The 15,332-nt window shown below is 37.9% G+C and overlaps 1 protein-coding gene and 1 long non-coding RNA gene across 2 annotated transcripts; one reads left to right on the forward strand and one right to left on the reverse strand.

Annotated features, from left to right (window-relative positions):
* Window positions 1–1,876: 1,876 nt before the first annotated feature.
* Window positions 1,877–14,008, reverse strand: CA3 (carbonic anhydrase 3). Its single transcript, XM_007535346.3, has 7 exons — window positions 13,857–14,008; window positions 12,850–13,047; window positions 10,358–10,476; window positions 8,145–8,237; window positions 7,033–7,095; window positions 5,725–5,880; window positions 1,877–2,813 (listed from the first exon to the last, which is right to left on the reverse strand). The coding sequence occupies exons 1-7, from the start codon at window positions 13,984–13,986 to the stop codon at window positions 2,694–2,696; spliced, it is 879 nt and encodes a 292-aa protein (XP_007535408.2). The 5' UTR covers window positions 13,987–14,008; the 3' UTR covers window positions 1,877–2,693.
* LOC132540861 (uncharacterized) lies at window positions 8,149–10,650 on the forward strand. The gene is made up of 2 exons (XR_009551986.1): window positions 8,149–8,265; window positions 10,308–10,650. It is a non-coding gene; the product is annotated as an uncharacterized LOC132540861 (long non-coding RNA).
* Window positions 14,009–15,332: the final 1,324 nt, after the last annotated feature.

The raw sequence follows: 15,332 nt of genomic DNA on the forward strand, positions 1-15,332 counted from the left end.
TTCCCTTGAAACAGTTCCAGCCTTGTTAAATCTGTGTACTTGTATAAGCACCATTTGTAGTTGGATTAAGTTTTATGTTACTAAAATGGGCGAAACTAGAAGTGATGCTCTTGAATGAAATGAAGAGGTGAAGAACTACTACCAAATAGTTTTATTCATATGTAAAGGACTAGAGAAAATGAACTTGCAAAACAAACAAACAAAAAAAAATGTAACCAAGCTCTCTTAGACTTTGTGAAAACTTTGGTGTTTATGGGAGGAGCAGAGAACTTTGGTGGAGGATGCTGGTGACTTACACACACTATGTGTGGGGGTGAAGGTATACCCATGGAATCTAATAATTTTTTAAAGCAATGTCAAAACACTAATAAACAAAAACCACCCCAAATGTACAAGTTAAGGAGCTTCTGAGTTGGTGAACATATGGAGGGGCTGGGAGATTAGAACCTAGAGAAGACATAGGAACACCTCACCCCTTCACCCCTTTGCCCTACGCATCTCTTCTATCTAGATGGTCATCTGTGTCCTTTATCACATCTTGTTATAATAAACCAATAACTGTAAAAAGAAAAAAAGGTATATGTTTCCTCCTTACACAGAATGTATGTGATAAAATTTTACAGTGCTCTAAGCATACCTAAGAAGTACCCTGAGAGAATCAACTTGTGTATTACTACTAATGATGAAAGCTCCATACCTCCTAATTTCAAGGGATTTAATTAACACATCCAGTTTGCACTGACCAACTTGCTTTTAAATCACCCAAGTGGTAATATATTAAATAACCTGAGCCTCGCAGGACTCTATTATATGACTTAACTTCCGGCATCGCAGAACTCGCCTGACCCAATACCATTTTCATTACCTTAGGGTAATGCATTTACTACTGCTATTTTCTGAACTAAGTTAATGTACTAGCCAGTGATATCATGAAAAGCATATAAAACCAGTAACTGCAAGGGTAGCAGATACTGAAAGTATGGATGGTCTCAAGTGTGACTTGGTGTTAACCGGTGTCATCCCAATACACATTTCAATAAATAAGGACACAGAAGTTATATCCTGACTTAATTCCAAGCCTCATGATGCTGCTATGAAACTTAGAATCCAGAATCCAACTTTGAGATCGCTGGAAACTATCTCACACTCTCAAATAGATGTCCAAACACTCCTCTTCTTACCCAAAAAGTCCTCAAAGAATTCTAACTTCCTTAACTGCTCCATATGGAATATAGAAGTCAATCAAACCAGAATCTGAGTCCATTATTACTACCCTTCAGTTATAAAGCAGACTCTCAAAGTTTGCCATTCTTAAATCATGATTATGATTGGCATCAGGCCTATGGATGGGACCCCGTGGATACATAACAAATCCATGTTTCCTGGGGGCCATTTCTTTCTTTTTTCTTACATGTGGTAATGTGTGTGCTCAACCAGGTGCACCACTGTCTGGCCCCTCCATTCTTAGTTTTATACCATTTGTCATTGATAAGACTTTTTTTCTTTGCCTCCAGGGTTATTGCTAGGGCTCGGTGCCTGTACTATGAATCCACTGCTCCTGGGGGCTTTTTCCCCCCCTTTTGTTGCCCTTGTTGTTTAACATTGTTGTGGTTATTATTGTTGTTGTTGTTATTATTAATGTTGTTGTTGTTGGATAGGACAGAGAGAAATGGGAGAGAGGAGGGGGCGAGACAGGTAGACACCTGCAGACCTGCTTCACTTGTGAGGCGAAACACCCCCCTCCCCGCAGGTGGGAAGCTGGGGGCTCGAACAGGCATCCTTATGCTGGCCCTTGCACTTGGCACCACGTGTGCTTAACCCGTGGCGTTACCACCAGACTCCCTTGATAACACGTTTTACTCAACACAACACCTGATGTTTTGCATGCATTTCTTTATTAGTTTTGATGTTCAGTATAACCGTTTTTAATTCAAGCACATTTACTTCTGTGTGTTACAGGAATTATGAATTTCACCCTCAAACTAGAAGAAAATGAGGCCATTTTCATTTTAATAAGCATGCAAAGATAAAAGTAGTAAACATGTAAAATAAATGGCCCTCACTCAGGTAAAGAAAAATAGTAGGAAAAGTCAATCATCTTATGAAGAAAAAATCTAAATACTGAGTTAAAATTTTTTTAAAACTTTTGGTCTGTGTTTTCTTGTAATTAATAATCAAAATCAAGTTATTGTTCTAGTATTTAACATTCTGATAAGAGATGGACCTCTTGTTACTCTTAAGAGAAAACACATTGTCAGCTCAATTCTTGATACCCATAGTAATTTTAATATTTGACTTGTGTCAAACTGATTTGTAATCTTCATATATCTGTGCTCTTCCATATAGAATTATTTATCTCTTTAAAACTAACAGCTCATAATATAAAGCTCGGAAAATTATTTTGTCTAATTTAAGATAACAGAAAATGATGCCAATAGCTTTTCCATCCATTTTTTCTTCTTTGAAACCTTACTAGAAATGCTACTTAAAGGATAGTTGATTATTACAAAGGCTAAGTGCTTTCATACTTGATCTCGTCAAAAGTAAGTTTGTTTTCTTGGTGATCACATCTCTCCCATTCATTGCTCCGTGTAGAAAGCTGAAATACACTTCAAACAGCACCAAAGGGAAACAAGGAACCAAGCTCTCCAATGGCAGATTTCCTTTCTTGAAAAGGGCCAACTTCTGTGTTCTCATTTGAAGGAGGCTCTCACCAGCCTGCCATTGATGGGCTGTGGAGGGCGCCAGTTCTCCACGAGGGGAACTGGGGGCTCATTCTCAGCACTGGACAAGATGCTCCTCAGCTTGGCCATCTGTAAGAAGAAAAGGAGATATCAGCTTTATGTGGCAAAGAATTACCAATCTTAGAGTTGCTGGCTTGCTTTTCTTTTCTTTTCTTTCTTTCTTTCTTTCTTTCTTTCTTTTTTTTTTTTTAAATTTACACCAGGCTTATTGCTGTGGCTCAGTGCCAGCCCTATGAGTCCACTACTCTTGGTGGCCATGTTTTCCTAATATTTCTATTTGATAGGATAGAGAGGGAATGAGAAAGAGAGATACCTGCAGGCCTGATTCACTGCATGTAAAGCCTCCACTCCCCCCCATACCCACCCCCACCCCAACCCCCACTCCCCACAGGTGGGGAGCAGTGGCTTGAACCCAGGTCCTTGATCATGATAATGTATGAGCTCAACTGGGTGTGCCACCACCTGGCCCTTAATTGCTAGCTTTTTAAACAAGACAAGCAGAACACAAAGTTCATTTCCAATGTTCAGTCCTGAGATATTTAACTGTCACTTCCTGATTTAGGAAACTTATCTGTATTTGTAAAAATTCTTTTCTGTCTTTACTTGATATGGAATCACCATACACTCTGGTCAAAACCTTTTCCTCCTGGGTAGAGATTACCCTTTGGTGGTGGAGGTGTGCTGCTAGATATTTTGGGAGAGATGTGAAATTGTACCCCTGAGACAACAACTGTCTAGTAAAACATTCACCCAATAAAAATTAAAATAAGAAACAAAATGAGTTACGATGATACCACAGCCTACTGGAACACTAACTTTGCATGGCTCAGTCCCTGGTATCTTATGCTAGTGGTGAGCAGTGCCCTGGAGGCAGTAGGCAGTCAGTCTCTCTCTCTCTCTTTCTCTCAGTCTCTCTCTCTCTCTCTCTCTCTCTCTCGTAAATAAATCTTTTAAAATAAGAGTTTTCCTGCTGACTTCTAAATTCTGAAACAATTCTTTTAATTCAAAGCATTGAAGCCAAACATGATCTCATTGCTTAGTGACACAGAAAACCAAACTCTTGTTGCACTGGCTTTGGCATGAAGAGGTAAAGCTTTATTGTCATTCAAACTTGGAACTGAAAGTTAGAACAAATTACTCAAAGCAACCTCTTCTTCCAAAGGAGAAAAGCTGAGTCCCTCCCTCCTGAGGACAGAGACCTTGATTTGAGTAATACAAATAGAAGTGGGGGAGGGTTGGAAAGATAGGATCTGAATCTGAGGGGAAAGCCAAGAAGGAGCCAAGACTTAAAGGTCTTCCCTACCTCATGGACCACAGCTCTTAAAAATTCTTCCTAAAATAAAATCTATAAACAGTCTCAACTTTCTTTACTGTCTACCCTAGTCTTAAACCTAATATCCTCTATTATTTTGAAAGGGCAAGGTGAGCAGCCATTGGTGGGAAGGTTGTGTCCTTTTGTTTCCAAACAGGTCCTTGACATGAAAACTGGTCTTTTATAAAAGAGTTCTTGTAAGCGGAGCAGCCAGAATTATCACAGATCTGAAGCCAGGTCACCCTACTTCCTCACTTCAGCGCTTTCAGAGAGCACCGTTTTCAGAGGGCAGTTTCAGAGTCAGTATAAAGTACAGCAATAGCATATTTGTGCAGTAATAAGTTTAATTTGCCTTTGCTGGTTTATGGGCCTTTTTCTTCAACTAGAAAAAAATTCAAGAAATTAAACTACAGTTAAGATAATTCAAAAGACAATTTTTCTTTTCCCCAAGGGAAAAGAATTTAGGAAAATTTTATTAGCAGTACTATATTTCCATAGTGAAACATCTTCATTTTTATTCCTTAAGTACATTTCAAAATATTTTTACCAAATTGATCTGATCTTTACACTCATCTTTTGTTGTTGTTGTTGTTAAAATATCTGTATATAATTAAGTTTACAACTGGTAGAAATAGGGAAGTTGCTGTCTTAAGGAAGCCATACTCATAAATTTTACTACTGGATATTCATGAAAAGGGTTGTGATTCTGTGTTTCCCACTTGCTTTATTTTTTTTTCTTTTTTGTCCATATTTTGGACTACTTGTTTTATTCCAAAAAGTCTTTGCCTGCAAATTTCTTTAATGAATTCTGCAAGGGTAGTCTTTAGATGATCACTAAAAAGGGAAGCCTGAGCAGAGCAGTCAAAAAGTATGGGTTTGATGAGGTAACTTCCTAGGTAGAGCATGTGACTTACCACATCTGGCCCTGGTTCAGACCCTGATCTCACATGGGAGGTACTATAGCACCTAGGGAAGCACCAGGGATGAATGAAAAGAGTGCCCCCCAGTTGTAGTGAAATCACATATGCCTGAGACCCTGGATGCACCAGACAGGGAAAAAAAAAAAAAAAGGAGAGGAAGAGGAAGGAGGAGAAGCAGGAGGAAGAAGAGAAGGAGAAGGAGAAAAAGAAAAGTATAGAAACAGAAAACAATATCTCAGATCTCAATCTTCACTGTGTACTCATGGGCAAATTACTTAGATTTTCTGAGCTTCAACTCACTTATTTATAAATCTGGAAAAATAGATTCATTTCATATGGATGCCAGATACCTTTCATTAGAAACTTTTTTTTTCCATCTCCCCAGTCATGCTTTTACTATCCCATGTCCTCAACAATTTGGGAGCTCTTCCAAATTAATAACTGCTAACTCATATTAAGCAATAATATTAAACACTTCTAGAATGCAGACTGAATTATAACCACCTTTGAATGATTTGTATTTATCTAGCTACCCTTTGGAAGTTAAGCTATGGAAGTCTGAACAGGCTGATTGCAATTAAGCAGACATATATATATATATATATATATATATATATATACACATATATATATATATATATATATATATATATCATTGTTAACCTTTCAATTTGGCACCTCTATCTTAGATAGCCAATGACAGTATAATGTCCCTGTCTCACAAGGCTCTGTGGCTGCATTTGCTTACCTGGTCGGAGCTTACAGTCAAGGGCTCCTTCAACAGGATCCACACAATACACTCCTCACAGGGAGGGGTGGTGAAGGAGCCATGGTAGGACCAGTAGTCCCGGCAGGCAGGGAACAGGGAGGATGGATCAAAGTTGGTGAAGGGTGCCTCCTTACCCTGGCAGAGAGCAGGGTGCAGGCACAGTGAACACAAGCAGCATACAAACACCACAAACCCCCAAAGTCTCTTTTTTTTTTCAAGAATGGATTTCAGATATAATAAAGGAAACTGAATCTTTTTTATTACTTATTTGTCTTGGACAGAGATAGAAAAGTTGAGAGGGAAGAGGGGGAAATATGGAGAGAGGAGAAAGAAGAAAGAAACCTGTAGCACTGCTTCACCACTTATGACGCTTCCCCTGCTGCAGGTGGAAGCTAGGGACTTGAACCCAGGTCCTTGCACAGTGTAATGTATTCGCTCAACCAGGTGTTACCACCCAGCCCTGAAAACAGAACTGTTAAACAAAACATACAACTTCAGAAAAGGGAAAATTCATTCTACATGTTATAAATATATCTGGTTCAGTCACTGCAATATTTTAACCATTAGTAATTGCTATTTAAATTGTAAGTACATTATTAGGTTGTCAGAAAAGTCACAGTGTATTTTTATGGCCCAGAACAGTGAAAATGTGCATGTGTAAGGCCTTGGATCCACAAATTAAAAAGAGAAACTTCTATCTAGATTACAAACCATTTCAAATAAGTTATTGCTCTGGTTCTCAATGATTAAAAAAAAATAAATTAAGCTGTCATAACTGACTACTTTCTCTGGTGGTAAAACAAACTGATATTTAGTAAGAACAAACCCAAGGAAGAAGGAGCTTTTTTAATTTTGAAGAGTCTACTGTGAAGATGTGAAATATATAGGTAGTTGTGAGCAGAGAAATGGGCAACATCAGAACCCAAACATTATCACTTCTGCAAGTATGGTTGTGTATATGGGTGTGTGTGTGTGTGTGTGTGTGTGTGTTTTGACAGAATAGAGGCTGACCCACTCAACTTCTCTCTGTCCATTTCATTGAAACAACAATTATCTGTCAGACTGGTTATAACTAAATAAACTGGCATATGTGATATTGCTTTTCAAACTATAAATCACAAATTTACATATAAATGTAGTAGCTTTTATTTTTATATTCATGCTTAGCATTTTCCCTCCAACTTAATAACAAGATTATAGGTGAAAGAAACATACTTAGAATATAAAAAGCAAAAGCTGGTACATCTTGTTTTACCTTGTAGAGTTGATTTTTTTTGTTTGTTTTACCTTAGTCTTAACTTTGTCCAGTGCATCAAGGAACAACTGGAACTCGCCTTTCTCATGCCCTATCTGTAAAAAGAAAAAATAAATAACCAGTACTTATATTCTTCTCTATATTTTAGGACTGTCTTAAAAATTAATTTCATCTATCCATCTGCAACTAGAGGTTTTAAACCTGCCAGAATATCTTGTACTAAGTAAAAGCACAGGTTTACTGACTCCCTCAAGATTTTAGAGTATATATTTTCTGAACTAAACTTGGACTCTAGACCTTTGAAGTACAAAAACCACAAAATTACATGATGATTTGTTTCTATGTCCTTGACCTTCTTTGCAAAGTCATTCTACTTATGATAGAATTAAAGCTGGGATAGACTTGATGTCCCAACCTAAATATATTATCTTTTCACTCAGACCCATTCTATTTTCTGTTATTCTGCACTCAAAAACTAAATATGACCCAATGAATTCAGAGCATAAAAACAAATAAGTCATTCAAAAAAAAAAAAAAAAGAGAGAGAGAAGTTCGATTTTCACCTCTTGTTTAAAAATCTAGGTTGTGTTACCACTGAATTCATGTGTTAATCACACTAAGTCCTCTTTAAACCAGTGTTGGCTCAACAACACACACATTCCATGTGCTGTCTTAGCCTGGGATCATATGAGGGGTGGCTACTCTAAATCGAGGGGATACCAGTCAGGGATTTGACACTACACTGGTTCCCAGCCGTGGCTTTTCTGGTCTCCAGTGCAATTGAAATGGAGTGGCAGGAAAAAACAATGAATGTCCAATGCCATCTCTGTGCCCACTACCATCCTAACAAGTTTCATTAAAGGCTCTTGTAACTGCTCCCTCTCAGAGACATACACAGACTAATGCCCCACTTTTAGAGAATATTTGGAAGAGCTAGGCATACTGAAATATCAGAAAAAGTAAATTTTCAAGTGAAAACAATGAATCTGAACTGCTCTTAGCAGAAATATCTTATAGGTGAGTGAATTTGAAACTTATGTATCTCTCCCTTTTAAACTAAAGGAGAAAGTGAAACTCATCCTACCCTTAGCTTTGATAAGGAATTGGATTATGAATGAAAACATACAATTAATTTTTGCTGTACCTTCAGAAAAATGCCAATCACAGCTATACCATCAGGTTGCTTCAGAGATTCTCCAAATGTGTTATATTTTGGGTTCCAGTGGACCAAATGAAGCTGAAAACCACCGAATACAGTTTTTAAGGTAAGTCTCACAGTGAATAAACAAGAATATAATTATCCACAATAAATCTAACAATTGTGCAATCTAAGGTTGTTCATAGAATTCAAAATATTAATGTGCAATATTTTGTTGAAATTCTTAATAGTTCAAAAATACATAAGGTTATGCTAAATACATTAAAATTGTGATGAATAAGTAAATGTGAATATATTTAAATAAATAATATAGATTTAACTAATGTTAAACCGATTCAAAATATTTTAATTTTGCATACTACTACTTTTTTTCTGATGGGATAGTATTGATACAGAGCTATATACAGGAAGTTGCTAACATCCTGAAGTTATAGTTAATTGGAAGGAAGGAAGAAAATATAAGGGGAAAATTCTTGACATTTTTATACCTACCTCCTTTTAGCAGCCATTGCTTTAAAACCTGATAGAAACCTGATCTTAATTTAGAGCATAGGCATCAATTATGTTAACCAGATATCTCATGTAGGATAGGGAAAAGATAACAAAAGCTCATGTCAGCTAGTAGTATTTTGTCCAAAATCAGAAGTGTGAGAATCACATATATAAAGGTCAAACCACAAACCTTATCTACATTTGTAAGAAATGTATATAAATTTCCCCTTTTAGTGGGAGAACATGTCTAGAAGACATTCTTAATGATTAATTTATCCTAGCATTCACTTACCAGATGGCATGTAGAGAAATGAAATGATCGCAGTGGAGCATTTTGGGTTTAGTTTAGCAAGCTATATATGTGTATAAATACCTATTTTTATATAATCACACATATGCATACATATAAAGGCACACCCTTCATTAAGAAATTAGAGCATGTACAAACTATTGTATTCACTGTCGACTGTAAAACATTAATCCTCCAATAAAGAAATTTTTTAAAAATTAGAGCATGAGCATGAATCTGAATTATTAATGATATTTCTAATATGTCAGAGGAGTCTTTATAGAAGAGGCAGCTTAGGACACTGAACAAACTTAAGAACTCTGCAACCAATCTATATAAGGTAGAACAGGAGATTTCAGATTTGTGGCTGTGTGACATTTGTTGTTGTTTTGCTTGTTTTCAGTTTGTTTTTACAAGAGCACTGTTCAGTTCTGGTTTATAGAGGTACTGGGGATTGAACCTGGATCCTTTGGTGTCTCAGGCATGAAAGACTTCTTGCATAACCATTATGCAATCTCTCCAGCCCACCGTGTGATTTTTTAAGTCTTGGGTTTTTTTAGGCCCAAGTTTCCTCATCTGTGGATTTATCTTGCAGAACTGCTAAGAGGAGCAAATTAATTAACATTTGTAAGCATTTAGTGAGTGCTGGCTAGCCTCATCTTCAGACTCTGATCTTTCTTTCTAAAGACTTTTTTTTTTTGCTTGTTTGTTTGCTTAGTTTTTCATTTCTAGAAAGACAAATTGAGAGAGAAGATGGACAGAGAGGAAGAAACAGTTGGAGAGACACCTGCAGCACTGTTTTACCACTTGTGAAATCCCTCCACATTCACACACAGGTGAGGAGCAGGGGCTTGAGCCCAGGTCCTAGCACATGGTAACATGCACTGGACTGGGTGTGCCGCTACTGGCCCCCTTTTATAGACTGTTATTCAATCTTAAAAAAAGGAAAAAAAAAAAAAAAAAACTTGAGAGGCTGGATGGTGGCACACCTGGTGGAGTGCACATGTTACAGTACGCAAGGACTCAGGTTCAAGGCCCTGGTTCCCACCTGCAGGGGGAAACTTTTACAAGTGGTGAAGCAGGTCTGCAGGTGTTTCTCTTTCTCTCTCCTTCTTTATCTCCCCCATACTTTCTCGCTTTCTGGCTGTCTCTATCCAGTAAATAGAGATTAAAAATAGAAAAATTAATTAATTAAATTAAAACTTTAAAAAAACACAAACACAAACTTGAAAGTCCTCATGCACGATGCTAAGACCCCTGTACTCTCCTGTCTAGCCTAGAATGTTTGGCAGCTTCAGCTGCTACAACTGTTTTCACAACTATATACCTGAAGCAAAAGCATTAGACACTTTATTTTTATTTTTCAGTTTTCACTGTACAAGACCCAGAGAAGATTACGGCAGACTTGACTACCTACCTCTGCTGCATATTTGACTCCATCCACAATGTGCTCAGAGCCATGGTCATCTGAGGAGCCCCAGTGAAGATGAAACTGGCGCAGTCGGTAGGGTCCAGTGAGAGGACCACCCCTCAGCACTGTGATTCAGAGAAATCAAGTCAATAGTGAACTTGCACTCTTTTATAGAGCCCTGCTTCTTCCTATGTGTGATCTGACAGCTAAGGTTTGATGGGCAAAAGGAGTTTACTCTGCTGGGCAACTGGTGCTGTCTCTTTCTCACAAAATCAAGCATTTAAAATATATGAAATGAATTATTTCACTTTTATATCTTATTTTGTTTGTTCCTTTATTAAATACCAGATGAACATTTATGATAATAAAATTAAAACCTCAGATCAGTAGTCAGAATGTAGACAGTCAAAGATTGGTCCAGTTAGGGGGAAGAGCAGGCCATGAGAAACAATATTTGGGTTCTAATCCTTGTTTCTCCCTTCTTGTTCTTCTTCTTGTTCTTCTCCTCCTCCTTCTTCTTTTCTTTCTTTCTTTCTTTCTTTTTTTTTCTGTTGTGTGTTTTCTGAAAAGTTGCTAAACTTCCCTGAATCCATTATTTTTGCACCTCTAAGAAAGTGATAATAATGCCAACTTTTCAGAGCTCACTGGATGACTAAAGGAGATTAGGGATTTTAAAGTGTTCCTCACAGTGCCCCCAAAGCAGCTCTAAGTAAATGTGAATTCCTTCTCCATGCTTTGATCTCACTGTACTTTAAGAATGTAAGCAAAGACATTGTTCATATCTAACTTTAACTGTGCAAGTCAAATAAAATGAAATATTCAAAGGCCAGGTGGTGGTGTACCTGGAAAGATACACACATTACAGTGTGCAAGGGCCCTGTTTCAAGCTCCTGACCCCCAATTGTGGGGCAGAAGCTCTAAGTATTGAAGCAGTGCTACAGGTATTTATCTGTCTGTCTGTCTGTCTATCTCTATCTTGATCTCTCCCTTCCCTTTCAATTTCTGTCTCTTCCCAAAAATAAATACATAAATTTACTTTTGAAAAGAAATAGAAAATTCAGAAATTTCTCAGGAAACAGGTCTATGTGGACAGTTAAACTAGATATTTCTTGGTAGCATCAATTTGAGATTTTTGTCCAAATACCTCAGTCTGTCACTTACATTGGTTTTACTTTACTTAGGCAGGAGAATGATCTGAAAGTTTACATTTTGGTTAAAAGTGTTGTAATTTATACAGATCAAGGTTTTAGACATATAAGCTATATCAAAAGAGGACTGAGAAAGTAACTTCTACAGTGACCGATGATTGATGCTGAAATGATACACTGAAAGCTTTACCATAGTTCTGTAATAACAGAGGTAGTTTTCTGAGGCCTTCATCATGTAGGAATTACTATTTTGATTCTTTTCATTTTCTTCCTCTCCAACTACTAGGAGCAATTGTTATCTATATATGTGAGTCTAATTTATTAGGATTAGCCATATGCAGTTTCAGTATTGCGTCATTTTCATAAGTGAAATACTTATAAATTTCACATTGTTTAGCCTAACAGATACTGTTTAATGTTGTTGTTTATCTTTCAAGACAGATTTAAACTTGACTTAAATGTGATAGTGAACAAAAGTGACAGATTAAAAACGTGAGATTATTGTTTAAGAAAATACACACTTTTCCATTATTATTGTAGAGTCTCTTAATAGGTAAAAGCTATATTTTCTTACTCTTTACTATAATATCATTGATGCTATTCATTTATATATATTTCAATATGGAAAAATTTAAACATTTTGTCACAATGCAGCTATAAGAAAATATATAATTGTATATCAACCTCCAAAATGTCAAAGGAAGATTCTCTTTTTCCTTATTGATCATGAAATAAAGCATCTTTAATCAGTCTTCTTTTATTTCATTGATTTGTTTAAATTATAGGTGAAATGAAGTAATGCTTTTAACCATATGGTTTTTCATTTTCACACATAACCAAGTCACCACTCAAGAACAAATTGTCAGACACTTAGAACATTTGCCAAAAGGATTAATCATATGAATACCCCATTGAAGCATCTAGGTCAAGTTTTTTTGATTCTCATATAACCCTGTTATCTCCCCAACATGAAGTCTCATGCAAACTCCAGAGGGATAAGGTGTTTTCTTTGCTATACTCCTTGTTTGTAGGATCTCTGCCAGATTCGGGAGTAGGAGCCTTACTACTCACACCTAAATAAAGAAATACAAGAATATTCATTTGATCTCTAAACCCAATATTGCCTATCAAGCTCTCTTTGTACCATAAAGTGACTTAGGTAAGAAGATGAGACATACCTCTTTAGTGTATCACTATAATTCTTCAGGACTAGAGCTAAGGCAAATGTCATCTCTATTACCAGAGATGAAATGTTTCACCAACTCTTCCCGTTAATTTGGTTACTGTCATGTTTCAAATTTTCTCAGCATGGATCTTGAAAGTATGCCTCTCCTTGAGTGTCATACTTACTTGATCGATCATAAGTATCATCAAACACAACCCTGCAGGTCTTCCCATTGTTCAGGATGGTCTTGGCAGAGCCAGGGTCATAAGACACTGACCATGGCAGCAGAAGAGGGTCATGCTTAATATCCTTAGTATTCAGCTCAATAGGAGACTGGTTATTTCCCTTGGCACTAGGGTAAAGTTCATGCCATCGGTCTGGGCCTAGGAAATAAAAGAGGGGAGTTATTTATTTGATAGCATATTTCAAGCCCTTTTTCTAAAGGACTAAACCAGAGCAATACATGCACATTGTAGGATCATGAAAATGTCTTGGGTTTCAGGTTGGGTAGTGCAAGCTTTAGCATCTGAGAGTCGTTCATAGCATAGCTTTTTGCTAATAGTGCACCTGGAGATGACATTAAACTCTGGAGACATTAAACTCAATGTTACCTTTGCTTGCTCAAGTGTAAAGCCTCAAAGGCTGATTTTTGAAATGGATTTTGTTTTATCCATGCCATTTTCTATCATAGCACTACAATAAAGTAACACTGACTAGGTGGTTTTCAAAAGCCTACATTCCTTTTCCCCATAGGTCCTGCAAAAGTAGAAAAGCAAAGACTCAGATACCAACATCATGGTTAGAGAGGTCCAGCTTTTTTTCTTTCTTTTCTTTTCTTTTTTTCTTTTTCTTTCTTTTTTTTTGCCCAGTATTGTAAAGCAAGAGATCATCAGAAGTAAGTGTATTTATTTCTCAGTCAGAAACATTGTGATCTTGGGCAAGTGACCAAGCCTCTCTGTGCTGTAGCTTTCTCCAGTGGAAGTAATGACAGCTCCATGCAGGGAAAAATAAAGGAGATGAAAGTCAAAAACAGTCAGCAGTACTACTGGCATTTGTAAGTGCTCAGATAAGGTTGATTTACATTGTGCTCCTCTACCCATATTTTCAAAAGCCCCAGAGTTTCCCAAGTTCTGTGCAATGTCAGAGCCTCCAGAGAAGATGCTGGGGGACCAGATCTCAGCTGCTCACTCACCGTTGTGGCCAGCATAGCCCCACTCCTTAGGCATGGTCGTCTTTCTGGGTGGCTCTAGTCTTCTCTCCCAGTCCTCAAGCAAAGTTTCTGGGAGCCCGCGCCTTTTATATTTATTCCTCCCATGCTGCATGGCCTTATTAGGTCAACGAGGGTGGGGCGGGGGGGGGGGCTAAACTGGATTGGGGTGGTATGTGGAAGGCAGGATGAGAGTAGCCAATGAATTCCAAGAAGGTGAGAGTGGAGCGGTGGGCAGAGGGCTCCCATCCATCCCTCCCCTCTCTCGGGCTCTTTCACCTCACCCTCCCATCTCCAAAAGCTGCCCGCGGAGGTGCCCACAGAGCTGCCCGCGGAGCTTCAACCTCCTCCTATGCAATTATTTTTTCTCTTTGCGGGCGATGGGGAGTCCGAGGTTGTACTTTGCTAGCAACCAAACTCTGCACTCCCGTGGTGACTGCAGCTTTCCCAAGAAGGGAAGTTACTTGCAGTTCGGCCAGGATATCTGTCGGACTGCTTTGGAGAATGCATTTCGCTCCAGAGATCCGGTTATAGTGCTTGGAAAGAACAAATTGGTTTGATTTTCTTGCAAGCAGTTTATAAAATTCTAGGAGCAAGGGATAACAGGAAAGAGGCTGGGAGTGCAGTTTCTCTAAGTCCGTTATGTTTAAAGAGACTGGCAATGCCCTGTCCCTGAAAGTTCACCAAGAGGTTTTTCCCGTACCTGTGGGTCTCTTTAGTGGGCAGGAATCCTCCGGCAGATCCTCTGAAAGCTTCAGGAACCCAGCAAGTGTCTGGATGGCAAGGGTCTGGACTCAAGTTAAACACAGATCCAGAACGTTAGACTCAATTGCTCTTATTCTGGGAGCTCTATGTACTCCTACTCCTGAAAAGTCAAGAGTTTTCTTGAGTGTTGGAAAGTCACGAATATAATCGTTTAAAAATGCATAATTCTACCTTCTGCAACCCACAATGGCCCTGGGTCCATGCTCCCAGAGGGATAGAGAATGGAAAAGCTATCGGGGAGGGAGTGGGAAATGGAGATTGGGTGGTGGGAATTGTGTGGAATTGTACCCCTCCTACCCTATGGTTTTGTTAATTAATCCTTTCTTAAATAAAAAATTTTTTAAAATGCATAATTTCACTCTCCAAAACAATGAAAAATTGGGAGAAAAGTAGGAAAGGTTTCCAAAATGTTTACCCCTATTCCCAAATTTTTTTCATAATAACACCTCCCAAAAAGAGATTAGAACTGGCATAGCCAGTATGCACATACCAAAGATAAATTTTAAATGACTAGCTCTAGCTCACACTGGAGAAATCAGTTAAATAGCTGTTTATAATTCTAAGGATATATTGTAATATGTCTTCTTTATTCTGGGTCAGCAGTAATTTGGTTAAAAGACAATAAGAAATTAAACTGACTTCCCTGGTTGCAATATGCATTTTAGTAACTACTTTGACTTCCCTTGAAACTAGTAT

Source organism: Erinaceus europaeus, chromosome 1 (assembly GCF_950295315.1).
Source record: "Erinaceus europaeus chromosome 1, mEriEur2.1, whole genome shotgun sequence".
NCBI classification, from domain to species: domain Eukaryota; kingdom Metazoa; phylum Chordata; class Mammalia; order Eulipotyphla; family Erinaceidae; genus Erinaceus; species Erinaceus europaeus.

Coding starts and splice junctions, on each gene's coding strand:
- CA3 (XM_007535346.3), bottom strand. CDS start 13,986: ATGCAGCATGGGAGGAATAAATATAAAAGGCGCGGGCTCCCAGAAACT. Junction 10,477..12,849: donor TGATACTTATGATCGATCAA/GTAAGTATGACA, acceptor TCTGAATCACAG/TGCTGAGGGGTGGTCCTCTC. Junction 8,238..10,357: donor GAGTCAAATATGCAGCAGAG/GTAGGTAGTCAA, acceptor GGTGGTTTTCAG/CTTCATTTGGTCCACTGGAA.